A 27,995-nucleotide genomic window follows, 5' to 3' on the forward strand; every position below is an offset into this window, starting at 1 on the left:
TTCAACACAGAGTAGTGCAAAACAATACATTTTATTTGTTCACAGTTAAACACAAGCAACTGCCTTGACATTTTAGAACATTCTAATAAGGACAGCAAAACCTCCTTTTGGTTTAAGTTCTCTCTTAGCTTACGATTGTACCATTTCCTTGTATTTCATATTTATGGCATTTAATGTGGATTGTTTAACATGCTTACAAAGAGCGAGGCAGGGAACAGATTAACTTGACAAAGACAGCAATTTTAGATTTAACTAAAAGCAGTCAGTTAAAAAAATCTGTTTCCACTTCACTGATGGGACCCCTTCAAACAAACAGCAAGTTAACTACATACAGCAGATCCATGATTTTTAGACTTACAAAAAAAAAAAAAAAAAGAAAAAAAAATCTCGCAAAATTTGTTCCTCCATAATCTTTGTGGTCCATAAACAAACCTAAAGTGGTTTCGATTACTATCCTGGTGCTAAAATCCTTTTTTAAAAGAAGAAAAAAGCCACCTTATCAATGAACTTGCATACCGCCAGGGCATTTTTGTAACCAACAACAAAAACCACCTCTCCTCAGGACAAGTGACGCCGTCGTTCAAGCAAGATCTACCTTTTGGGCTGGGCAGAGCAGAATGAGCTCCTCCCGTGGCCCAGCCCTTCAGGGACAATGTGCAAACCGTTCACTCCTGGGGCTGGGATGCGGTGGGGAAAGGGGCGAGAAACCTCCAAATCTTACCAAAACATACGCTACCACGTTTGCTACCGCTACGTCTTAGAAAGTCTATAGACATGTCGACAAAACCAGTCTGTCACTTACAACCAACTCTCTATTTTCTATTCCATGCAGATTCAAGCTTTGACAAGACCACTGAAGTTCACCTTTACTTTCAGAGTTCGGACTGACCAACCAAAAGGACATTGAGAATAATTTCGACAGGCAGAAATGTATTTAGACCCTGGGCGTTAGGGAAGAAGTGGAAAAGGGAGGAAAAGTACTGTCAGGCACAAGTTAGCGTATTGCCAGCGCCTCGACAGAGTCTTGTTCCCATTCAGGCTAAGAAGGGATTTGTACAAGTGCAAGTGTACTCGGACTTGATTTGTATGCGAGACGATTCTTAAACAGCAGCTGCCACCGACAGAATGTTTAAGAAAAGAGGCCACATGTGATGCAGGGTAACTGAAACCTGATATGTCTAAGTACGCCTGGACCCGGACATATCTAACGTTTAAAACAAGCACACTGCCTTCCCAACAGCGGGCCCTGCTCTGTCACAAAGGAGACTGAGTCTGACCACTGACAAGCCCTGATCCCACCGTCCTCCTTCACAGAAGGCTCATCATCGACTTAAAACACGATTAACGCAGAAAGGCTTCACGACAGAATTCCAGTTCTCAGTTGGAACAGGCTTCGTCTTCAGCCTTGTCTTCTAAGGGAAGGGGATGAGGGCGAAGGGGAGATACCTAGAGCCAAATTGACATTGCTGAGCTGAAAAATGTGCTGCAGTCTGAGCAGAACAGCACTCAAAGGAAACCTTGTTCTGTAAGACAAGCCTGAAAACATATTCCCAGGAAGAATGAAGCCAGTTGCTTGGACTCAAAACACAGAGGTCTTGCTCAGACTGGGAACAAAGACCAGAACTATGAAAGAGGGTCAGGCAGCACAAGTATTTCCCTAATTAGAGAATCAAATGCTCTTCTGCAAATCTTCATAAGCGTGCGATTCTACATCTGTGTTCCGCGCTGCTCACCCTGCTCGAGTAAAGCTTCCTTTTCCCTCTTCTCCCACCCCGATTGCTTTCCCATACAAACCAGTCTGAAGTCAGTACCACTCTGTCAGGCAAACATTTAAAATACCAAAAAAGCTCCGAAGCTAGTGTTTTAACAAGTCTTCAGCGTATACGGGCTCTTCTGCATTACAAGCTCCAGTTCCTTCTTCAGTGTCTGTTCAAAGTAACTTTCCAGGAAATGTTAAGGACAATATAAACAATGATCATGAATTAGGGTGAATGAATCCTTTTGCAGAAGTACACTGGGTTTTTTTCTAAAACATTTCGTTATTCAGAGTCCAACTTAAGGCAGACTGGGCTCTGAGGGATGTGGGACAGGGGACAGGCAAAATAGAGACCTTTAGATGAATGCACTAGAAATTCTAGTGCTGCTTCTTTCCAGGATGAAAGCAACCCAAGTCACCTGGACAGGCAGCACAATTAACGGCTCTAAATTGGAAGCTTGTAAAGGAAATACAAAGCATTCATAGTAGACTCACAAATGTTAATTTGGCCTCATATTGCACTCAAGTTCATAAACGCAGCCACTCAACTGGGGACAGGGAGAAAGGGAAAAAAATACTTGCAAATGTTAACAGTTGTCCCTTCAAATTAGTACACGCTGCTAAGGACTGAATTTGAGAAAGAAGCAAGAGTTAGGCTGGGTGTTTCAATTCCAGACCCAAAAATCCACTTTGCATTTGTTCAGCAGCCTTTTTTTCCGTTTCTGGCCATCAATCCTATTCCGCTGCATGAGCTAGCTGCTCAGACCAAAGAAACATAAAAGCTTTTAGTTAAACTTGCATTCACGCCTCCTGTTCTATGCCAAGAATATGAAAATAACACTGATTGACTATCTTCCTTTTTAACTGTGGTCATGATGAGTTTCGTTGTAGTCCATGATATGAAGCTGTCCAACACTGCTTTCCTGGATCTTCGGCGAGAGGCTAAGGTTATCAGGGCTTGGAGGGGCCTTTGTCTCCATGCTTGGATCTTTACATAGTTCGGTCTTTAGAGCATCAGAAAGCCTGCTGATGGTTACACCCTCCTCATCGCACTGGCTCTCGCTCTTGTTGCGAAATAATTCACGCGCCTTCATGCCAAGGAAGCTCTTGGAGCTGGGGAGTGAACCTACAGTCAGTGGGACAGTAGTCGAGGGCTCCAGCAACACAGATGTCTCCCAGCGACTGCTGAATCTCTGGTTCTGGGGTTTTTCCGGGGTGGAGAGCTCGCTGTTGCTGCCACCCTTACCGCTACTGCTACCTCGAGTGCTGGGAGGTTGGGTCTCTCCATTTCTACCAATTGTTTCTTCACTGTATCCCGCCACAGTATCTTCATTAGCACAATCCAGCCTGTTTTGGAAAGAGAGAGGACACAGTGTCAAGGAAACTGCAGCAATGTTTACAATGGGAGGTGAAATCCTGGGGAAAGCAGGTTACTTTGATTACTTTCCATTTCTGCTACTGTATATGCACTTTAAGTTTTCCTTTCACCGCTTTGTAGCAAAGCAGAAGTGACAGAAGGTAACCAGAAAGGTGTCAGGCACTCAGCTTTGCAACATCCAGAGTTTTAAGTCCAAAGCTCACAATAAACCCAAAGCAGAATGGAACCGGATCCTGGTCAGTTAAGGTAGAGATCTGTACAGCTTCCTTGGACTGTCGATGTTTCTTTTAGCTCACCCAAGCACAGGCAATCGCCATAAATCTGCTGGCAGCGCAAGAAATTATCCTGATGCTGTAGCAGCATTTGGTGTAGAAAAAAAGGTATGATCTGAGCGAAAGTCCAGCACTAGCGAGATGCTTTAGGCAGAGGTACGTAAAACAACTACTTAACAAGAGAGTAACAATTTGTAGATTAAGAGACCAATCTATGAGACAAATCAGATGTTTCTCTCAAACTGTAAGGGTTCAGCTATCTGAAAATAATTTCACGAGCACTTCCAGTTTTGTCAGTGACTCTCAGTAACCCAGGCAGAGTGCTGAAATACTCAGTCTGTTAAAGCAGGAATAACAGAAATATTTTCAGATGATGCATCCAAGTTCTAGGAATTCCAGAAGGATACCAACTTCCAAGGAGCTGGTCATGAGTTCAGCACATCGTACATTATCACCCTTACCTTTCTTCTGCTGCTTCAGCTGCTTCAGTTTTTTCATCTTCAAGTTTTTTCAGTAGGCTGCTCTTCTCCAGCCGGCCAAACAGATCCAAGATCTCCAGCTCAAACGCCTGGGTGATTCTTTTTTGGGCCTTGTACCTACTTTCTACTGCTTGCAGCTGACCTCTGAACAGAAAAAGAAACCAAAAACTATCAGGTCCAGTGTCTCCTGATTCTGCCCCAACTATCACAGTGCATCTGTACATTTTCCGTAAGAAACCCCTACCGTGCTTGGATTTTGACATCTTCCAGGTATTTCTTTTGCTCCAGGAAGAGGTGGTCCTTTTTAGCAAGCTGAGATTCCAGTTCAACTATCCGTTTCTGGGAAGCATCAAGCCTTTGGCTTTGCTGTTGAACACACAACTTTGCTTTCTCCAGTTCTTTCCAAAAAGCAGCATGCAACATTTCAACCTCCTCGAAGGAAAGAACACCATGTTAAAGTATAATGTGACCATGTGTTATTTTTATTAATATTTAGACATGTTTCTGATGCTATAAATAGGCGCATTTTTAAGCAAGATGGAATAAAAGAGAAGCATTTCTAAAAACAGATACAGAAACCTGGCTACTCTGAGGATGTACACTATTAAGTTACTGTGAAAATAACTATACATCACTTGCATTTATTAGCACATTAATGTTCCTTATGAAAAGCTGTTTTCAGCAAAGCAAACTTGCCAGGTCTGCACTGGATTAGAATAGACAAACTCCATTTTAAAACCATTTTTGCAACGTGACCTTCATTAAATACCAGTGAAAGATTTTTTTTTTTTTGCTTATTATTCATCTTCGTTAATTACTTGCTCTCACACAGAAACAGTTATATTGTTGTGCAATTTACTTGCTTCTAATTAAAAAAAAAGGTTTATTTGAAGTCAGGAAGTAAAACCATATGAACCACAGAAGTTTTAGTAAAGTTAATACTAACTCTGTATAAGAAAATGACTGAGAAGAGTAAGACTGCTTATTTTAAAACAGCACATCACAAAGTTAAGATCTTTCTAAAAATTCTAGCAATACTACCCTAATGTTATACACTTGCACAAATATAAAAGCCCTATGTTACTTTACCGCAATAGTCTGCTGACAATTGCATTGAAAGCACAGTAAAGCCTTGGCCTTTGGCAGGAAAAAATTGCTAAGCATTTACATCAAGTGGTTAAAACTTGAGGCATACCCTAACATCCCTCCTTAGCTTCCAAGCACGGGGCACTGAAAAGATTCTGTAATGGCACAGTGCACAAAAATAACAAAAGATTAAAATTGAAAACAAATCCCTGAAAATCAGTTTTAAACCCAAGTATGTGTGAAGTAATGAAGCATTTCCTTCATTCTGCAGCCAAGGCTGAGAACAGCTCGACGATGACCTCAAGTGACGTCTTCCCGAAAGGCCAATTCTGCAATCGTACCTTTGTAGTGTCCGTGTGCTTGTGCTGCAGCTGCTCCAGGTACAACTTGTTGACCTCGCCAAGAACCAGGAGCTGCCTGTTCAAGAACTCCATCTGCTGCTGCACCGACTCACTGTTGGAAAGCTTTACAGAGAGATTGAACAGAGTCAAACGTTGGGATAAACCGTTCTGCAGGAGAGTCCCAGCTGACAGGCACTGTGTGCACAGGGTATTTTTAGAAAGAAGGGAGACAAAGAGAAGAATCCAACGCAGCACAGGTAATAAGTGTTAAATAAATAAGCTTTTATAAAGCTGGCGACAGTGCATACAGAACTTCACCATACAGATATCACTTCCCTTAACATAATCATGTCTCCATGTACAGAAGTCCATTCAATTTCTGATATAAACAAGATGCCAAGATTTAGCAAAGCTTTAATACAAGTTCATATTGCTCAATCTGCAAATTCCTACTGTGGAAAAAGCAGCCCAAAGGAGAAGTTTCAGAAGCCTCTGAACTGAGTTTAAAGTTTTTCACCAAAACAGGTTTCTTTTTTTTTTTTTTTCTTTTTTTTGGTGCAATTTATATCAGATTCTATGGAACTAAGCACAGGTTTTTTTCAAAACATGAAAGAAAAAGCATCTGATAAAAATTATCAGAAAGAAAGGAACAGAAAGATACAAAGGGACCCGGGAACAGGGACTTTTCTTACCTTTTGAGAAACTTGGCTAAGAAGCAATTCGGTGTGACACACCTTGTTGTTAGCCTTCTTTAACTCTAACCTCAGATCTGCAATCATATTCCGGCAGTCTTCCAGCTTCGTCTATTCAAATAAAAAAAAAACCACAACGCCAACCCTCACCCAGGGTTCTCAAACTTGAATAAGGATCAGCAATGGCATCTGGCTGAAGGGTCGGAACTCCCCGCCCTGTAAATCAAGTTATACTGAGTACTTGTCAAAGTCCCAAAACCAGCTAAGAAACTACATTTTGCTATTTCCAAACTGAAAAGAAAACAAAACAGTCATCACTCTTTTTAGAGTTCTAAGTTGGGCCTTTCCAACTATGTACTGTCTTATTCTGAACTAGGACAATATCTCTAACATATGTAACTTTCAGATATTTCACACCATGTTGTTAGGAAGGTTATTTTTAAAACCAGTATGCAGATAACAATTTTGTTCAGTGTTGTGCTCCATACCTGCAGTTCCTGGCTCTGGTTGTAGAATTCCTCCCGGTCGTGCTGCAGCTGTCTGATCTGGCTGTGAAGCTGAGCCACTATATTTTCATGTTCCTCCTGAAACTGGTGGTACCTTGCCTGTTCTTTCTGCAGACTCAGTTTCAAGGCCTGGATTTCTTTTTCCTGTAGTTTCAGCTGATCTTTCTGTTAAGAACCCCATATGAAGCAGCAGATAAGACACCTGCTTTATGAGTTAGAACATCTGGCCTAAGTTGCTAGTTAAGGAAAGCTAACAATTAATCTCATGCAGGTGTAACACTTTTCCGTAGATAGAATACTCTATATACAGCATGTTCTTTTGGATTTGGGGGTTTGGTTTTTTGGCAGAAAAGGAGGTAAAATGGTGATAGAGTGGACAGGCTGAAAACTCAAAGTTGCATCCAAAGGCACAATGAGCAACAGCAGATTCTCCCACTGCACCTCACACTTTCGATGGGGACTTGGGTTTCACAGCTGAAGCTACAGTTCATTTTCCAAAACTTATTTGGAAAGCTATTTTGGGCTCTTGTGTTGAATTATCAAAAGGTGAAACTGTAGATGGAAGTAGCTATAATGTGTAAATACAGAATAAAACATGCCTAAATCTGTAATGAGACATCCTGCAATGCACTTATAACTTCAAATTTTATCATGTTTTATCAAATACTTCTGAAAAAGAACACTTGAGGTTTCAAAGTTCTGCTGTTACTCCTCGAGGAGGAGAAAAAAGGACAACACTTCCTCAAATAATGGAATCAGGTGCCTAGCCACTCCATTGACTGTGAAGCCTTTAATATTATCCAAAGTGCTGGCAAAGGTCAAGCCTGCAGGTGTCCACTGAATCAGCTGTCTACAAGCTAATAGAAACTATTGGTTTTAATAATCACAGTGCATGTAACTCATCCACAAGTTATTCCGCAAACACTGACTTTAATAAGGCAAGAAATTAGGCTTTTTTAAAAATTGAGTAGTACTGAAAGATACTGGCCAAACCAATCAATACTTGCTCTAGCACCAGTGAATTTCAGTCACTGCTGGAGCTGTTCCCCTGCTCACCATGGCAGCGTTATGTTCCTCCAGTGCTGTTGCTTTAATCACTTTTCGCAAGAGTCGACGGTTCCGAAGGGCATGTTGTTGTCTTTTGAAGCGCTCATACAATAACTGGTTGTGCAGCAAAAGCAATTGGTTACGCAGGGTGTGAATCTCATCCGAAGGGGGAGAACCTGGATTGGAGTTGGAAGACAGAAGAGGTTACTGTCTCTGTTCCACGTATTTTTTAAAATAAGCAAACTAGAGTTCTTTGAAATTACAACTTAAAAATCTGTCTGTTCCATTTCATCAGGTTTAGATTCAAGTAGTACTGAAAAGGTAGAAGGATCTGTTAGATGACCAGCATCACTCTGAAGGCTAGAAGATCTTAAATTGTCAAAAGTAGAAATGTCTAGAACTGTGAAAAAGGCAGTTTTCACTTTTCAAAGATGAAAAACTCCAGCTCATCTCAGTGGAACACAGATGTCTACCTGCTAAGCAGATAAACCATGACTTAATGGAGGGCATCATCTTTCTGCAGCATTAATAAACAAACAAAAAAAAAGGACACAGGTTGTTGTTTAAGCAAGTCTAATAGCAGAGGAACAGACTGCCAAAACACGAGAAACTTTCTCACCTCCAAAGTGAGTCCAGTCAGCAGATTTGCTTGGCAGAGACAATCTGAAAAACAAAAATGAAGCATTAAATAGTAAGTTTAAATAGGCGAACACTCTGCAAGTCACTTTAAAATGGCCTGCCTACCTCAAAAGAGTTTACAGTCTAATAAAAGTACAATTATGGTCAGTCGGTATGTGAGAAAATAAGGAGGAACTGTGCAAGCAGCAGATTGCAAGGGCAGATGATGGAGGGAGTAATTTATTGGAAAAGAAAAATTCTCACAGGCATAGAACAAATCAAAAAATGTGGTAGTAAGATGAAAAGAAGAAATACAGCAGATAAACCTAAACCTTAAATCCAGTTGTCCAGTTTTTAGTTTCATGTATATTAGAAAGTGTCAACCTCCCCTTGGCCTCTACAGTTACTTTTGCCTATCTAGTGTGGGACTTAAACGTGATAAAGTGAACAAATCTCACTATCAGTGGTACCAAACCACAGCTGGGCACAGCCAGCAGCCCTGCTTCTTCATCCCAAGCCCTGTCAGTGATAGCAGTAAGAGTCCTATGGTCACAGCCCCACTTTTTACAGCAAAGCGAACTAGTTACCACGGCAAATATAAAAATGCTCCACCCAGAACCTCTAGCTCAGTTAACAGCAACGTTTCACAGAACGTGGTTTTGCTGCAGATTTCCAGACACAGCTGCTTTCAGGTAGAGCTATGAAAATAAAGCCAGCACAAAAAGGACTAAGAAGAAAGTTTGCAAAGTACAATTTTCAGTCACCTACTTGTTCAGCTCCTTAGTGTGTGCATCCGCTCCTTGCTGTATCAGCCTGTCCAGCACTTCCACGGGAGAAGTGGAGGACACGCACTCCTCATCCTGGGTTCCCTTGGCTTTCTTTAGCAGCTCCTCGGTCTTCTTGCCAACAAAGAGGTAGGCAGTCTTTGGTAATGCAACCTCAAAAAGGTGGTCGTATAGGGGAGGCTGCCCGCTCCCAAACACCATCCGTCTTTGTGCTGGTACTTTGCAAGGGCTGGGAGCGAGAATACACATCTCTCCAGAGGCTCCTTCCCTGTTACCAGCAGGGCTTTCAGCGGAGCCTCCGCAGGGCTTGTCTATGGGAGTAAATGTTTGTTTGGGTGTTTCCCGCGCACTCTCAGGCCCAGGCTTGTCCAGAGAAGATGTTAAAGGCTCAGAGGTCTGACTGTGTCCCTGAACGCCAGAGACTGCTGAATGGGTCTTCTTTTGAGAGCCTGACAGACTTTCGTTTGTGCGGTAAAATGGAGAGTCAAATCCTCCTCTAGGCACCATGTGTTCAGCATCAGTTGTGATCTCGGAGATCTCTTTAGATATTGCATCTGAGAAGGATGGGAGGGGGGAGCATAATATCTTGTATTTTAACATTACAAACATTTCCTTAGCTAAGATGTATGTAAGGATGACAGAAATTACCTTCCTCTCTGTCCTTTTCAGCACTATCTTCAAAAGACAAACCACCTAAAAACTCTGGAAGATCACTTAAGGTTACTGAACTTTTACTACCGGGTGTGTCTGAAAAAAACAAAAAAGAAATGTTAGTTGTACAGATGCTATTTTCTCCAGCCTTATCGCAGCACAAAACAGAAGGCTTTTACTGCTGAAAGAGCCTTAGAATAAGCCTGTCCTTCCTTCAGATGCTTCCCCAGCGGAGGAAACTATCCAAGACCTGTTCCATTCAGAGATCAGTCACTGGTCGGTCCTGAGCCCAAAATGTAATTTTGTAAACTTAACATCTGCTGTTGTACAACAAGTGTAGGCGACCGCCTCTGTAAATAAGGATGTGCTGTTCGCAACTAAACCAATTAAATAAATAGAAAAAAACAGGCTTAAGTGTAGAGTGATTACTGTACTTCCACATTAGCAATAAAATCCCCTTTGGATTCTGATCTGGCTACACAAGGACACAGAACTTACCTGAAAAAAGGAAGTTTAGCCAACTAATGTAACAGAAACTCAACAATGTGACTACTGATGAAAACTCTGAGCCAGCTGCCAGGGAGATCCACACTAAAGCACGCAGGGCAGAAACACCTCTTGTTCACAGCTCAGTCACAGATTAGGAGCCCAGGGGAAAACCTAGTTTGTTCTTCATGTGTGATTCAGAAAGTTCAGATTCCAGTGTTGCTATACAACTTTACCAAGGAAAACCAGCTTTGAATTTCACAATCATCTCCACTTTGAGGATGGTTAAAGATTGACAGTACAGATGTCTCAATTACAGTACCAAAATCCCTTTCTACAGCTGTCACAGACAGAGATGACAGAGAATGGAAAATGGAATCTAGATTTACCTATTAGAGGTTGAGTTCCTCAACCATCCACTGTTGATTTCAATATTCCACAGGACTTTAAAAAAAAAGGTTCAAGTACAGCAATATAATTGTAGATGGAAAACAAAGATTTTCCAAGAGCCTTTAAATGGGAGCGTCATTTATCCTTATGTGCAGCCTTACAGTTTGATCCAGACATGTGACATAAGACTTGTTCAGGTAAGACTTCATATACAACTTGCTGCTTCTAATAAAAAAATCATCCTCAAAGAATCAGCTTTAAAAAAAAAAAAAACAAAACCAAAACCCATGAACTTTTTCAGTTTTCACTGTAGATTTGTATATTTAAATATGCATAAGAACACATGAGGGCCAGTTAAAAAAATCCACAAGCTATTTCTGAAGGCAAAGAGTAAAAATGAAATCAAAAGCACCACAAGAAAGTTTTAAGTTGAACCACAGGTTAAGGCAGGGTCCTGGAACTACGAAGAACTTGTTGGGGGAGAGGAGGCGCAGAAAAAGACAAAAACCTGTGGAAAAGTGTTTGGCAACTGGAACAGGTGTCAATAAAACCAGGATTTGTTTACAATAGGTTATTGTAATAGGGAGAGGAAAACAGAGTTTACCCAATGATTTATCGCTGTTTATGACATTTTGCTGTCGGTACAGTGAAGGCCTCCCAGAATCTGGTTTGTCCTCCTGAAAATATAGAAAACAAAAACCAAAATAGATTCTTGACATCAGACATCTGTTGGAAACAAACCTCTTGGACAGTTTCATAGAAAGGGAATTCCTGCAAATAGATGGCTTAAATAGCAAACCAATCTAAGCAGTCTTCAAACTGTGCAACTGGAAGTAGCAATAGTTGCGTAAACTTAAAAGAAAATGAGTTTTTGCAATGAAATGCAAATTTTTTAAAATCTGTTACTCTGATTTTTCCTTCTGGTCACTGCACGTATGACAAGTCAACGAAAAAAACCATCAGATTTGTTTGGCAGAAGAGTTTTGTTATACCTTTTTAGGAGGCATGGCAGCAGCTGAAGGGATTGAAACATGCACAAAGTCATCTGAAGCGCAGGGTGGAGGAGGAGACGTGGCTGGTGTTCCCAAAGGTGTTCCTTTCCCCCCTGCTGAAAAGGAGGAGCAAAAGTTTTCTCAGCAGGCTCCCACTTCCTCCTTTCAGCTGAATATTGTATGTGAAGAATTGTACGTTTCAAACACTATCTCAACCATTTACTTCTTAAATCTCTTTCAACTTTTTATCAAAATAAGAGTGCACAGTTTTTAAAAGACCTGCTTCAGACTTTGGCACTTAATTAATTGTGACTTAATTGCCGTTTCTGTGTTTGCATTAGCACTGCTCTAGATGACCAGGTTATTCAGTCCACAGAATGACTTGAGCCTATCAAACAGCACGGTGCGGCATTCTCTCTTAAGAAGTTGACAGCAAAATTTACAACCAGAATTTCTATTATAATAAACTTCGAAGGCCTAACTCCAAAATGCAGCACGTACCGGAGGTGCCAAGAGCTTTGCTGTAAGGTTGTGAGGCAGAGTGGGATGGCTCCGATGGGACAATGCCAGGGGATGTGGGTGGAGTGGTCATCCCACACACTGCAGAAGGACTCCAGATGGTAACCTGTGGAAAAGCAACACACAACAAACACAAATCAGCGACACTCAGAAAAGGAACACATGAATAATCCATATCCAGGTTCTGACACGGGAGATCAGATGGGGATTAAACCTGAAATGTACACCAGCTTCTGAAGAGCTCACAAACATGTTTTCAGAAGCACGAATTTCTTTGGATTGTCACAAGAAACCAGGAGCAAAGTGCAAAGCATTAAAAGCATTTTGGCTCCACTGTACGTTCTGCTTTACCTGCTGTGCTTCAGTTGGCAGCCGTATTGTCTGTGGGCTCAGAATCTGAGGTAGCTGCCCTGGCATTTGTGATAGTGTTAGCCGAGGAGTGGAATATGGGGTAGAAGTCCCTGAAAGTTAAAAAAAAAAATTAAAAGCATCCAACACATCAAACACAAATCAATGATTCTTCTGGGTAATATTTAAAGGCTTTTAACCAAAACATTTCAAATCCATTCAATACACACAGTCGTAGCTAGCAAACAAGAGACTTTTCTTCCAGCCCAAGAAAATACATTTTTAATATATTACATACTAGAGCTTTTCTTTTGGTTGGTTCATTGTTTTAGGGCAGGGGAGAAAGAAGCAGTGGAAAGGCAACTTTGCCAACATTCTGTATGTCTACATGACCAGAGCATATGTCTATATATATATATATTTTTTTTAAATGACAGTTTATTTTCTGGTGCTTAAGAATCAAATTTTAAGTGGGACAAATTAGTAAGACGTCTTTTTGCTATAGGGCCAGTTTTCCTCCAGAAACTGGGTATTCACCAGCCATCAAGCAGGTCTTACCATAGCTGCTCTGTGTGTCAATGTCAGAGCTGGCACTGGGGTCAGTTTGATGATGTTTTAAGCTTGTGCTGAGTTTCCGAGACACAGAGGAATAACCATCTTCATACGAGGCTTCTGCAGGGTCCAGGGAGATTTTGGCACATTCTATCACAACATCATGAGTTTCTAGTCTTTTCCACCTGCAGACAGTTTTTGGATCCAAAAGAGTAAGTTAGTCAATTATTGTTACAAATAAGAGTTCCTGGAAATATGAGGAATTGGCTTGTAGGACGGCTCATTTGTTCCAGACAGCTTTGCACACTCCCAGTCAAAACTGGAACAAGGCACCATACAGAAATTGCAACCAGATGACTTGTAAGAGGGGGTCTCAAAGAGGAGACAAACAGCTTTGACACAGAGATCCATAAAGGTCTGCCATGGAGCACTCTGGAAAGGAGGAACAGCACACGGAGACTTGGTTGATCCTGAGCTTCAGCAGCTGTAGAAATCAGCTCAACTAGACTCAGATGTTGGTAGTCAAAATTGAGACATGCCAGCAGTGAGGGAATCTTATATTATTTAAGCAAACACCATCTGCAATGTTAGTTTCAGGTCTGTGTTTTTCCTCCCAAGTTTTGGGAATGTTTTTTTTACTATTACTACCTCCTTCATTCTGAAAACTTTTTCTTACTAAATTAAGTGGCCAGATTAGATCTGCCCAATATCTCAGGCAATGGAAATTCACTGTAAAGAAGAGAAAGCACAGAAGGCTGCCAATTAAAGGCTGAGCTGCTTTCGAGTGTAAGATATTATGTGCAAGATACCAAATCAGAAGGCTTCAACTGGTAGTTTTGTGCCAACTGTGCTCCTTAGTGGTGCCACCCTCCCCCCTGTCTGGGAGAAGCCTACAAAACTGAGCACTGTGATATTCAATAGGTTCCCATTTAGGAGTGTTTTCCTAGTGGCTCTGAAAAGCGGGGCAAGAGCACTACTGTGCAGCAACAAGAGTCAATTTTCTCCTCTTCAGTGGCTGGGCCTGTGGAGACAAGAGAAAAGCAGCAAGTGGTGCTGCTGCAGGCAAATGAGCCTATTGCTAAAGAAAACTAATACAGCTGATAATGTTAAGACATACCTGTTAAAAGAACTGATCTGTTAACTGAACCAATATCTAGGTACCAAAACAAGACACGCTGAAGCCATTTTAAACACTTAAATCCCACCAAGTACTTCAACAAACCAAAAAAAAAAAAAAAAATCACCCAAACTTTATGCCAATGAAGCGGGTCAGTGGTAGTTTCTCTTTCTTCATTATAACCAAATTCTTTTAGAACTTTATGAGCATGTTTGATTGTTAAGTCATAAAATTAAGACAAAGTCAACTGTTAAGTAGAAGACAGATTCTACCCCAGACATGAAATGCATTTAGAACCCAAATATTGCTGGTAATAGCTTTTCACAACAGTTTTTGCTCATTCATCCAGCCATAAGCTTGGATGAGGAAAGTCTATGTGTTTACCTGGTGTACCCATGTTTACATGGGTGGCAAAACACCACTGCCACACGCTGTTGCTGATAGAAAAGGTTTTGCTGTAAAGCCTTCTGAAAGAACCCAGCTGAAAGCTGCTCATTTATAGCCTTTCCTAATAGCAGAGTGAACATATATACCTTCGTGGGTCCAGTTCATGGTCCTTAGATCCAGTCACTAATTCTGGATGAATTCGCACATGTTCCATCATTGGCTGGATGAGCAAGAGCAAGAAGAATCACATATTATCAGTACAGCGTCTTTTGGTTGCACTAAATTACACAAAGCTGATGAGCAACCTACTGATCCCAATAGTTCAGAATGTTACATTTCCAGATAAAGCTAATGCACATCATTGTAATTTCAAGAGATGATCTTGCTCCCAACAGAGATTTCAGTCCTCCAATAGCCAGATTTTATTTTGTTTTGTTGAGCGGCCCTCAGTTAAATCAATGTACTGTGTTGAATTGGCAAATACCCGCCTTTTTACAGCTATCAATTCCTTGTCTCAGACAATTCAGAGAGAAGCAGCATTTTACCTTGACTACCTCTTCAAAGGTCTCCAAGTTTTCCTTCATACTGTAGTGAGAACGCAGAAAGGACACAAAATTGCAAGGATACATTCCATAAAGACGATGAAAGAGAGCATAAATGCTGGCATGAAGATGGACAAGGTAAATGTCTGCCACATGACCTGGAAAAAGTAGTTATAATCTTTTTCATTACACTGGAGAAAAGGACGAAACTTCTAAGAATGCACGCAAAGTACTTTTAAATTTGAAATGTTAACTCGAACAAGTCTTCTGAGATACAAATAGTCTCTGGCGAAACTGTGAAGTCTTCTGAGAGAAAAGGCAACGCTTACTCATCAGCTCACAGCAACACCAAAAATTAAGACATGGACCCTGAAATCCAACCAGTACCCTGCCATTCTCAAAGTACAGCATTTTCTTAATTCAAGTTAGAACCTGAAGCCCCTCTAGATAGTGAGCCAGAGTTTGCAAAACTGACTGTAAGATTAAAACTAAGGTTTGCATCCCTTCAAAGGTAAAAATTAAAAGCCTGTATCCACAAAAAGCAGTCATGACAGACTTGAATCTTACTAGCCATCTTGTGAGTTCCAAACCTACTTGCAACGCAAAATGGCCCTCTAAATAACATCCCTATGAGCTTAACACAGCATTTGTTCATACAGCCGTGAGACACACACACAGGTAACACTAGTGTTAGACATCAGACACCTTACAACAAATTCAACAAAACCAATTCATCAGAACCGATGTCGTAACTGAGAAGACGAGTTTTACCAACGCTTCCATGACCATTGATAGTTGCACACTAGAAGAAACTCTTACATGTTGCTTCTTCCCCCTCCCCATCTGTACCTGGGAATCTCAAATTCCCAAATATCTGACTCAAATGTTAGCATTTTCCCTTCTCTGTCCATTAAGATCAGTCTCTGCGTTTCACTGTTATCAAGGTAGCATTTCGGTCCAGTGAAACTTCATGTAGCAGCAGCACCACATGGAAGAATCTAAGAGACTGCCAAATTCTGAGTGAAGAAGCACTCCTTGATGCTAACTATCAAAGAACAGAATAGCTTGCGGGCTTAATACATGATGCTCTGCATTTAAATAATCTCAGACCATTAAGAGTCTCAGAACAGAATTTACTCACCAACTGTGCGAGAGTCACAAGGATACTACTAAACCATAACTGCATGCAACAAAGTTGAAATCTCACCTGGATTCTGCAAGCACCAGGCTGAGAGACGCCCAAAGATACCAAAGAAATCATGAAGGTATTGTTTGCCAGACTGAGGAATCATTGGCAACATGGTTATTAGCACTAGGACACCTGTGGTGAGTACTACTACATCTGTGTCAGTCTGCAAGAAGGGAGAAAACCTGCATTAGTCAGTTAAAAGTGTTGAACTTTATTTTTTTCCAAGGATGAGGCGAAGACTGAATCATCATCATGGAAAAAGTTCTCTTCTTTGAAAACATCCCCTCTGAGACCTGCCATAATCTAATGAACCAACATTATTGTCTCTTTCATCCAGAACAACCCTAAGAACAAAAGATTTGCGATTCTTGCTCCTATTCTGCTGCCGCTTTTCTGTATAAAAGCTTGACTTAGTTAAAAAGTGAACATCACCACAGTTCCATGATTGAGTAGAAAAAAAATCACTGGTATGTGAAGCATCTTATGTACCACCTTCCTTCTTTCCCAGAGCTAAGAACACACAGTGTTCAGAGCCTAAGAAATCGCAAATCTGATCAGGGTATTCAGAGATGTTGGCTAATTACCAGTGCAAGGGTCAAACGCTTTTCTAATAAACCTGGCTGATTACTCTGGCTGCTAAGTATTTCATACAGCAGTAATTCAAACAATAGCTAGAACCCCATGGCTTACACCAAGAGAAAGGGATGTGGCAGTAAAACCTTTAGCTAGGTGAAACTATGTAACAGAGAATCAGATTTTAGGACAGAACACAGAAAATGCCTGAACTCTTTCCCCGTAGGGTCCCTACTTGCTTCCCTTGTTTAATGCACGTTTTCCTGGGTAGTTCCTCTGCTTTGCCGGGACAGGGTGTAAACAGCACAGGAGAACCTGCGGCCAGGTGCTGCTGAGCTGGTCTTGGTATCTCCCAAGAGCTGCTTGGGCTGATCAGACATATCCAGTGTCACGGATTTTTGTTCCTCTGTGTAATCTACAGCTTCTGTTCTCCCTCAGTCAGACACAACCTCTCACAGCACATTTCATGTCCATCCCCATCCCTCTGTACACATCCTGAGCATTTCCACGTCTGTTCTGCTCCCAGCAGCTTTCTGACACACTTCGCTCCTCTCGCCATTACATAAGACTCACACTGGAAAGGGTAACAAACCCTAGTGAGGCACGCCAGGAGTTCCAGGAACAGCACTTGGAGCTGCTGCTTTGGCAGTTACAAACTCGTGGTTTTGTTTTGAAGAGCACTGGCACTTGACTACATTGTGCATTTTAATGTGACTCAAGTGACTAATATGAATTCTTCACCATCATATTAAATGATATTACAGACAATGCATTCTAGGTCTCAAAAAACTTTCCATTCTTTCTTCACTGTTACAATGCTGTACGGTATTATAACTGATAAATTTGCTGATGACACAAATAAACAAAAAACCAAAGCGTGGGGAAACGGCTACCTCCTTGTAACCCAGCACGTCTGTAGCTAAGAAGGGAAAATCAGGTGATTCCAAGGTAATTTCACCATGGAATAGCCTCTTGCGTGGCCCATCTACACTGCAAGTATTTGACCTTACATGCACAAATTTCAGAATGCACTAACGGGAAGTTACTGTACTTCTCATTAAATTAATACTTAATATATCCATCGACTTCACCGACAGCCCTCTGTCTTTAGCCCACTTTAGAAAAGTTGTAGTAAACTTCCCTAACTCAAATTCACACAGTGACAGTGGCTTTTAGAAACAAGATGGTCAGTAACAACAGGATCAGCACAGAGTATTTAGTTGATACAATTCCACTGTGGCTCAGTATTCTAACCAACATTTTACCTCTTCTCACAGCTTAAATAAATGACATCAAAACAGAACACAAATGCCTTGCATTACAGGTACGTATGTTTACATCAGGTGTACAAGTGTTTTACAGTTCTTACCTTGAGACATTTAAGTAAGGAAAGCAGGAGAGGTGCTTGAGAAAGCTTATGTTTCCAAGATGGTTGTCGTCTGATCACGTGTCCCAGCAGAGAGAGAGTGGGTAGACGGGTAGCAGCTTTGCCCATATATTCATTAATTTTGTCCAGTAGATGCTGATAGAGGATTTTGCAGAGAGTGGTAGAAAAAAGAAAGGTATTTATATCTAACTGGTCCATGTTCTTTTTCACCGATTGATATTCAGCAGTCTGCCATCGCCAGTTATGGAAACTATGGGCATTTTACAAATATACAGCATCCAAGAGCAAATAAAACCAAGCAATAAATTTAAGTCTGCTGGTAGCAAAATACAAACTATTCAGTCCAGAAGCAGTCACTACACTTCATAACATTCATCATAAATAAAAAAAAGATCTGGTCAGCAGAAGTAAAACAATTTGTAGTGTCATTACCTCAATCTGTTTAAAAATCCTTACTTCCTCTCAAAATATCCTATTTGTTTTGGGCTAACACATCCAGCACTGAACAAGCAGCAGTAACATTGCAAAGAGACAACATCAGTCCTCAGAAAACTTTCATTTATAAAGGTTCTTTGCTGAATTGGGTCAGTTTAAGCAACCCAAGAAATTGAGACCTTTGAAGTTTTTTTAAAACTTCACTAGTCTTACTACAGAGATACTACACCTCTACAACAAGGTCATTCTATATCAGAACAGAAAACCAGATTTCTAACAGATGCTGTTTAAAGGCTGCTTCAATACCAGGCTAAAATCTGCCATACTTAATAACAAGATTTGGTTCTTTTTACCTTGTCATGAGGCTCTTGCAGCATGGACAGTATATGCAGTGCCTGCTGAGAATTGGTTTCCAAGTAATAGTCCACCAGGTTGTTCACAAGCACAGGGCCACGGTCTGTCAGTTTGTTTACAGCAAGAAAAAAAAAAAAACAAACCATACACTCTCATTACACTGAAGATGAAACATTTGTTACAGGGATGTTGCACAACTTTTTAACAACTATTACATAATTTATAACACAAACCAGTACTTACTGTTACCAGACCTTTAGGAAAATGAGACCTCTCAACTACATTTTCTAGTTCCTAACGATTCGAGCAATTGCATTTGGCTCAGGGAAAGTAACTACGTTTTTTAATAATGAACAATTACTGTGGCACTCTCTAACCTTAAAAACTGAGAGGTAGCTGAACTCCACCAAGAGTATTTTACCCAGGACAGGTAAAGAGTTCAGGAGTAACTTTACACTCTCTCCCTTGAGCAGATAAAAGAGAATGCGTTCAGGGACAAGGACAGTGACAACGCTCTCATGCTCTGAAAAGGCTCTATCAACATTAGAGATGCCTTAATAGCAGAAATCATTTTTGCAAGAAAGTTTGGATCTGCTGTTTTGTTTGGGGAGAGCCACGCCATTAAGCAAAATGTATGTAAGAGAAGCCTCAATCCTTAAAGGAATTTCAAACCCAAATATGAGGAGTTTCTTTCAAGTGACATTTGCAAAGACTGTGTTTGATAGGAAAAAAGCCATTATTCTACCTTTATTGGTATAAAAGCAAAACTCTCCTCCAATTACGTAACAGGATACATACCACAAATGAGATTATCTTTGAACACAGCTGTTACATCTTCCAGGACACTCAGAATTGGAGAATCCAGCATTGAGAGGAGCTCCCCAACATTTCCTTGCTGTGCCATGATGCATGTATCAACATGAATGTGGAGGTTAAAATTTCAGGACGTTCCTCATTGGTGCCTCTCTACCAGACTAGGAGAGAACAGATGAATGAGGTTTCCTTTTTTCCTTTCCATCTTAAATCTCTCATCACTTCACTCTCTCTTTTCTGCAGTATTGCTCATTTAACAGTTTTACATGGAAATGATTGCTAGAGTTTACACATCTGCAATAAAAGCTGTAAGACAAAAGTTTCCAAAGAAGCCAATGAGGCGTGAGCAGGGTTTTCTTCATTTTTTTTTAATCAAAGACATTAATCTGTTTTGTGGAAGACCTTGGCTAGCATATATAGACTATTAGAGGATTCTGTTACCATTTTTTTTTAATTTGCTCTCTAGGTCAGTCAGCTAAGACTAAAGTTTTGAATAAAATGCAAATAGCTCCCTGGAATCACACTCTTCTTGCTTTTGTACAGCAATCCTCCTCAACTAAACTTTCACATCCTTTGCATAGTCATCTACACTCTGGAGAAAATATGCATCTCAAGATCGTTCTCCATCTCAAGATACTTCTCCACTCCTGTGGCTAGATTAGAAATTCACTGCCCTTGGCTTTGCATTATTGCACACTGATAGATTTGTGCTTTAATACTTGCAATGTGGCCAAGTTGCAGCTGTTCGGAAACTCAGTTTCAGTTTCTACAGTTGCTGTTCCTCTGCCACCTTGTGCATCATAGCACAACATGTATAATTTTCACACATATAATTTGTGCATTATATATTAAAAATGCTGCAGTATAGACTGTTAAATGCAACAGTGTGCAGATAACATGACTGATAAGCTTCACAGTAGTAAGCAGGAGTAAATCTAAACCATTTCAGGCTTTTAAGACGGCTTCCTTCCACGTACCAGCAGCGGAGGGCTTCAGTGTCACATCTATCTGTCACAAAACGAGTCAAGTTTTTATTCTTCCATAAGAATCCTAAGCTGAACCTTTCCCGGTGGCAGAAAGAATCTGGCTTCACATCACACCTAATTTTATTAGCAAGGATTTCTTCTTTCCTCCTGCTTCTAGCTAGCAAACTTCCTCCATGGAAGTCAAGACTGACACATACCAAGTTTACACACGAGACTTTTTTTTACTGCAGTTGTGTATACAGCACCTGTTCTGTGGAAGAGTTGAGCTTCTGTCTGTAATGCTGTCAGCCACACACCTTTCATGATCACTAATAAAGAAAAAACATGAAGAGGTTAACAAAAGAGACAATTTATTTATTCCTTATCAAACTTGGTTTATGTGGAACAGCATTAAGTTCTTTACTAACCAGAGCCGAGCGACATGCAAGGAAATTCACACCAAAAGGTGCTACACGATCACCCTTTCCAGAATTGTCCACAGGTGAAGCTGTGCAATTGCCTCCAACTACACGGCTTTCACAAGATTGTAGTTTTGTACGGTGAGCCTTCCCAAGCTGCCGAAGAGTTTTATTATGGTAGGCAAAATCTTACAAAGAAGTCTTCTTTTATCTTACCAAATTCTGAATATAGAATTTATGCAATTAGTTAAGTCTTTATAGAGTCTAGTCAAAACATTGTTAGACATTAGCCAAGGACCATATATCAGTGCTATTTTAAATTATAATCTGTACATACCTACATAGGATTTTCTTGAAAATTTACATTTAACAATGTTACTGGACAGCAGGAGTTAACCTGCCTACCAGTAAACTTTGTCATTTGCAACATATCACTCTGTAGTTGCAGAACTGCCCAAGGTCACTTTATTAGGGTCACAAGACACCAGAGAGACAATCTGGCACTGTCTGCAAATGCAAAGGTGACAATATGGCACCACACTCACAACAAGCATTTCATTAGCAACAAAATTTCTTGAAGTGTTCCAGTAATCACTATTCCAGAATACAGAAAAAAACCCCCAACACCCTCAGTTTTCAATGATCAGAGCTGCACAGCTGAGAAGAACAAATAAGATTTCAGTCCATCTACAAGCAGAGTCTGCTAATTGAAGCGTTTCAGATTTAAATGCTATTTCTTTCCACATCCCATGCTGGCAAAACCTTAAGAACTGCAGACTTAAAACTGGCTGGTAGTGTCAGCAAAACTTTCAACTAAAGATAAGAAAATAGAAACTTGAGCTGGGGGAAAAAAGAGTTGCTTTTTACTCAAATACAGAATGGATCTCTGCTTTCCAAAAAGATTAAGGCTGGAATTTTTTTGTGGTTTGGGATTCTGATTTTTTTTTTTTCTCTACATTGCGCAGACTCCCAGGCTTCAACTTCTTCCTCCCAGAGCTTGCTGTTCAGGGGACAAACAATGTTCAGAGAGCGACACCAGCCTTCCAACAAGTTTAAAGCCACTCATCCATGCAGCTGAAGGAGTCGACCTTCCACTTTGTTACTCATTTTCAGGTGTCAACTGATTGTTTAGTTTCTAGTAACCGCTGTAATATTTAATTTACTAAATTACAGCTATACTGAGATACCAAAGAAAACCATCTTTGAGACCATAAACGGCCTGCTAACATAGGTGCCTGAATTCATCTCACCATACAGTCTCAGCTATGGTTAAGCAATAGATTCACCAGCTTCTTAAGCACCATGAATTAGTTGTTTAATGTCTTGTTAACAAAAGAGATGTGTGACCACACCCCCGAATCAGCCGCAAGCTAAACCTGTTTTGAGAACTAAAGCAGCATAAACTCCAGTCTCTGCTTCTTTACTCCACAAAGAGCTTCTCAAGTCTCTTTTTGATTCTCCCCTCCGCTTCCCTGGCATGTAAAAAATGCTTTTTATTTCTTATTTTCCTCTAGTAATACTATTACACTTGGGCCAGATCTTCATCAAACCAGTAAAAACCTCAACAGCAGGTTTCACTAATTCTGATATTGCCAGAGGAAAAAAATTAGAGCATGGTGAAATGAAGAAACACACCTTTGTAGACACTCTGGCTGGGTTCTGGAAGTCAGGTTCGACAATACGCTTGCAGACAGATGGGAAAAACACCGGTTTAAGTGTTCAGTAGGTAAGAGGATTTAAAATTTTATGCTATTGGCCTGCTGGCACACACAAACACTAAAATCAGATAAAAGCAAGGTTGATAGCGCAAGCTTAGCTGCCGATAACTATACACATAGGTAACTAATAATTTCCCAAGCTCCCTAAACTAATTAAAACAGATGGCTCAAGTGACCTTGTGCCATTAAATCCAGCATAGTTTAAATACACTTGTCAATCATGCATTGAAGTACTTTACGCGAAGTGGAACGATACCAACATTTGAAACATTAATACGAGTATTCCAAACCATGTCTAAAAATGGGACAATACCACACATAGGTACTTCACTAGGTGGAAGGTTTATCTGCTGAAGTTATATAAACACCAATAAAATGTTGCCATTCTGCTATATACAAATAATCACATTAAAAACAAAACAAAACAAACCCAAATCACAGCTTTCTCAATGCAGGATCTCTTGTAAAGTCATTTGTGAGGAACAGATTTGAAATCCTCAGTAAGACTGAGATCCTCTAATCACATTTGGTCTGCGATGCCCAACACAAATGAACGAAACAGGAAATTCCCACAATAGTCTTAGATCGTGTCACACTGTTTAAGCAAAGACAGCTGAATAACTAGTTTGCAGGCAAGAGGTTTTGAATTTCAATCAGAAAACACTGTTCTGGGGCCACAGTATCAGTGTGATTTCTGACCAGTTCCACCAGTAATTTGTGATTTTCAAATCTTCTAGATAAGGAACTCAGGACAGGGCCGGTTAAGGAACTGCCATTACCTCGTAAAACAGCGAGATCACCCATTGACTGCCACAATATTTTGTTTCTGGGATTGATACATCTGTGGTGAACAAAATCTCCCTTAAATCTTCACAGTAGCATATCAGCACAACATCTTTCTTCAGAAATACGTAGTATATGAGATGAATCTCTTTAATGCTTCCATCCCTGGCTATTGCAATCATTCCGCTATTAGAATTTCCACATCCCTGAAGCCATACTTGGAACTGACAGGATTAAAACAAAGTCAATAACTTTTCCAAATGGTTTGAGTCACTGATTCTTTGCTAACTTTTACAATTACTTTGATATAAAAGATCCAAGGCACTAAATAATAGAGTGTGGAAAAAAATCTGTTTAAATACCTTTTAAAATGCAACATTCTAATCTCATTGGAAGATATAAACACCAATAGCAAATGTCTTATTCTTATATTCCAGAGCTTTCATAAAAACAAATTGTAATAAAAAGCATTAATTTTAAGTACCAATACAACTTTGGATCCAGCTTACAGGAAAAAAAGGAGAAGCCAATAAGTCAAGAACCAATCTGTTTTACAAAATGTTTTTGGTAGCTAACTTAACCACAATACAGTTAAGCTACAGACTCAAGACAAAGGAAAAGACCGTAAAAATATTCAGGGGAAAAGGCAAACTAGAGAAAGAGATTATGACTTCTGTAAGTATTTCTGTCAAGAGAAGATGTTCTGTTCAGTGTATTTTTATCTCAAGCCAAATGAAAAAGCAGCTGGTAGTGCCAGTTATGCTTCTCGGAGAGGTGGGGAGGGGGGGACACACTCCACATACACACACTCCTCCCAGAACCTCCTCAGCATCTGCTGGAACAACACAGAAATTCAGACACCAGACTCCGGGATCAACATCAGCACTTCATCCCTCTTCATCGCTGAGATGTTAAATTTGGGGCATGCCAATAAATGGTTATTCCCCTCCCCACAAGACAAAGGGGGTTTCAACAGCACACAAATGAGGCCAGAGCTCAGGATTTACACTTTTCCACCTGCTGCAGGTCAAGTCCTCGGGTGCTGACTCGGCAGAGGCCGCGAATGAGGACAGAGAATTTTACAGCAATCGTCGTTTTCACAGAAAATTCAGATTGACAGCAAAGCAGCCCTGCTCTCTCAAATCTTTGCAATGTTTGTCATGAAAGGATAAGCCTCATTCCCTCCCATCTGATATACAAAAATCCAAGTCTGTTTTATGTTTCCTAACAATACTCAATTCTATATTTTCTTCACAGGTAAACTAAACACAGCCATTATAGAAGTGACATAAGGAATGAATGAAAACTGACATTGGGGAGAAAAACCACTGGTGGCAATAGGAAAGGAAGCAGCTGATTGCTCACTTTTTCACCTCAGTTCAAACTCATCATTGAAATTGGCAGTAAAATTAATTTTATTTATTTGTAAAGAATGAAGGTCTCTGGCTTCTTCTAGTAGCCCGTATTTTTTAAGATCTGATACGAGACCCTATTCCTGAACTTGATAATTATTTTTAGATATAACTCAATATTATACACATTGTTGCCGGTTCTCGACTGAGGCAGGAACAGGAAGATCACAAAAACCCACTAACTCCAAACGAAGAGCAATAATCACATTCAGCAATTTTTAAGATGCTTTTGAAACTATGCTGTGCTAATACACTATGCTAATTACTACCCATCAAATTTCTGTCAGAGGAGAAATTCTTTAAAAGCAATGCATGTCAAAAAAAGCTGACACTTAACCCTTTGGCAGAAGCCGGTTACTAACCTGAAAGGGAATAATTTCAATTCCTTACACACAAACGCATCTATTAATAGCAAAAAAATAAATAAGAACAAGCACTGGTTTTCTGTGCCAATTCAATTAACAGCACACAGGAAACTAAGTTCAACTACGGAATCTTTTTAAAACTTTGCCCAGGCAAACAGAGAGCTCTGGACTTCACAGTAACACAAGGAACAAGACTCTGAAACCTCTGCAGCAATTTTTTTTTTTTGCCATCAAGAGTAACCTTTAAACATATTCAAAGAGAGGGGTTGCAATTCAGTAAATCCTGAAACCACTGCAAATTACCCAGTGTACTCAGTTGAGGCTTTTTAACTACTCCAAGAATTACAGTAGGCATGAAACAGAACAATACCAAATGATGGGTACCTTTTAAATTAAAAAAAGACTACTACCCAGGACAGTGAGAGTAGTTCACCGCTCTGTATTTTAACATGCTACCCAAAGAACTGCTTCTGCTAACAAAGGACATATTATTAGTTGTCCTCATTACATTTATTAAACTACTACCCTGCCTCCACCATTGGAAAGTGCTTTGATTATTTATTGGCTTATCAGAGAAGGTATCTTGTCCAAAGACATATATGTGTGTGTGCACGTGCACGCGTGTTACAGGCTGTTCAGCTCTTACAGAGATTGACGGGTTATCGCCCCACCAGCTCCTATCAGAGCTGCCAAGAAGGTGTCTGGTAGTTGTAAGAATTTCAGGAATCGGTACAAGCCAACATCCCAGCAGTCCAGCTCTAAACAGGGCTGGCATTCACTTGAAACTACAAATATTTACTACAGTCAAATATTTGTTCAAACACCAAAATATCTGCAATTGGACAGTATATCTCGTGTGGGAACTCTTTAATAACACTACTTTTTATTAGTCACCAGAAAAGTAAACTCTCAAGTAACAAAGAGTTAAGGAGCCAGGATTAAACACAGCCAGAGATAAAATCGTTTTAATTAAAGCTCATCTCAAGACACATTAGATATTCTGACTATATTTTCATCTGAGTAAGTCTGTGCAACTCCCCATAAAGGCAAATTAGTATTAGGTTGACTAGGTTGCTTAAAAACCCCCCTAAAAAACTATAACAAAAAAAACTAGAACAAAAAGGTTTTTACTGAGTAAAGGATTTTAAGCTCATGATTTATTTTAAGCTTAAGCATGGCATAGCTGTTTCTGATAAGCAGAGTACCTGATCGCTGCTTAGTAAAGTCAACTGCAGGCAGAAGTATTCCCAATACTTGAACTCATTATTAAAACATCCTGAGTTTCCAAAGATTCAGTTTCTAGTTGTTCATACGTGTAAACTGCAGAGGAATTTTTCCACCTCCTGGGATCACTTCAGTAGTGCTTCCATTAGGATGGATTTCTAACAACTTGCTGCAGAAGTTAACGCCAGGAAACCACAGGATCAGACCAAAGACTGAAAACCTTCGGTATGAGCATCCACTGGAAGGTTCTCTGGAAACAGCAGTTCTGGAAATGATTCTGCACACAAAACCTGATCCCGGTTTCTGTGTCATTTCTATGGGGTTTGAATCATGTGCTCCTTTAAGGCATATTCTTTCACTCATTGCCTTGTAAAAGACTCATTAAAAAAATATAACAAACCAACCAACCAAACAAAACAAACAAACAAAACAAACAAGGAAAGAAGCACTGACTAAACTGATCAAACAATGACAGAGGCTGCATCCATAGCAAACAAAGGGTGAAAACTTCAGAACTGCAGTCTTCCAAGTTCTTTGTGATAACAGGAAGCAAAATGGTTTTGGTTTTTTTTTTTTTGTAGCAGTAAACAACATCGTGACTGCACATCACCTACCCACGAGCAAGGAAACAAGAAAACCCCTCCTCACCGAGGGGACAGACTTTGAACAACTGTTTTAATGCCTGAGCCCGGACCAGGGAACCTCCTCAGCAAATGCCTGAGACAGGAGCAGTCTGCAAATCACTACTCAGCGTTTGAAAACGGAGGTGCTGAAGCTTTTTCGATAAACCGCGCAAAATTCAGGGCTGGGGGGTGGGGGGGACGGGGACTCAGAGTGGGGGGCAGCGCCCCCCCACTCCCCCCGGGCGGCACCCGCCCCAACATCAAATTTACCTGAGGGGAAGGAAAGGGAATCGAGGGGAGAACATCACCTCCCCCACCAGGCTTCACCCTCACCTTCCCCATCCCCCCGGCCCCTTCCCTTTCTCCTGCCGCCTCCTCCCCAGCCCTTTCTCGCTGCCTCCCCATCGCTGTTCTCTGCCTCCTTCTCTCCGGCCCCCGCGGCTGCCCCCGCTCTCGCCCCGCTGGGGGAGGGAGGAGGAGGCCCAGCGCACTCACCTCTCCTTCTCCTCCCCTCAGCTGTTTACCACTCAGGGCTCCTCTAGCCCACAGGGCGCCGCCATCTTGGCCCTGCCTCCCCCTCCCATTCAGAGACCGCTTCTCCCCTCGAATCCCTCCGCCGCACAAACTAGTCCCATCCTTCCGCCCCACGCCTCCCCTCACCCAATTCCGCGCCGGTCCCTCACACCGCCCCGCTCGTCTCTTCTCCCTCAAGGGCCTTTCTCCCCGGTTGGGGATTAGGGGTGGGAGTGACGGCTGTCGCGCCCGGCCGGTCTCCCGTGGCGGAGGTATCT

General features: G+C 40.9%; 1 protein-coding gene across 6 annotated transcripts; it reads right to left on the minus strand.

Annotated features, from left to right (window-relative positions):
* Positions 1-43: 43 nt before the first annotated feature.
* TSC1 (TSC complex subunit 1) lies at positions 44-27,975 on the minus strand. 6 transcript variants are annotated; one of them, XM_065648377.1, is made up of 23 exons: positions 27,865-27,975; positions 20,927-20,989; positions 19,681-19,856; positions 18,882-18,985; positions 18,076-18,228; positions 16,152-16,296; positions 14,948-15,102; positions 14,549-14,622; positions 12,905-13,083; positions 12,350-12,459; positions 11,981-12,104; positions 11,480-11,595; positions 11,092-11,164; positions 9,609-9,707; positions 8,944-9,514; positions 8,177-8,220; positions 7,567-7,733; positions 6,493-6,675; positions 6,005-6,115; positions 5,313-5,435; positions 4,130-4,317; positions 3,868-4,029; positions 44-3,103 (listed from the first exon to the last, which is right to left on the minus strand). In XM_065648377.1, the coding sequence occupies exons 3-23, from the start codon at positions 19,784-19,786 to the stop codon at positions 2,617-2,619; spliced, it is 3,474 nt and encodes a 1,157-aa protein (XP_065504449.1). In that variant the 5' UTR covers positions 19,787-19,856; positions 20,927-20,989; positions 27,865-27,975; the 3' UTR covers positions 44-2,616. The 6 variants fall into 6 exon arrangements, with proteins under 6 accessions (XP_065504449.1, XP_065504451.1, XP_065504452.1 ...); XM_065648379.1 differs by lacking the exon at positions 27,865-27,975 and adding an exon at positions 27,700-27,781 and having other exon boundaries at positions 11,480-11,592; XM_065648380.1 differs by lacking the exon at positions 27,865-27,975 and adding an exon at positions 27,700-27,781 and having other exon boundaries at positions 4,130-4,314.
* Between the last annotated feature and the right edge of the window lie 20 nt (positions 27,976-27,995).

This window comes from Caloenas nicobarica, chromosome 19, assembly GCF_036013445.1.
Source record: "Caloenas nicobarica isolate bCalNic1 chromosome 19, bCalNic1.hap1, whole genome shotgun sequence".
NCBI classification, from domain to species: Eukaryota; Metazoa; Chordata; class Aves; order Columbiformes; family Columbidae; genus Caloenas; species Caloenas nicobarica.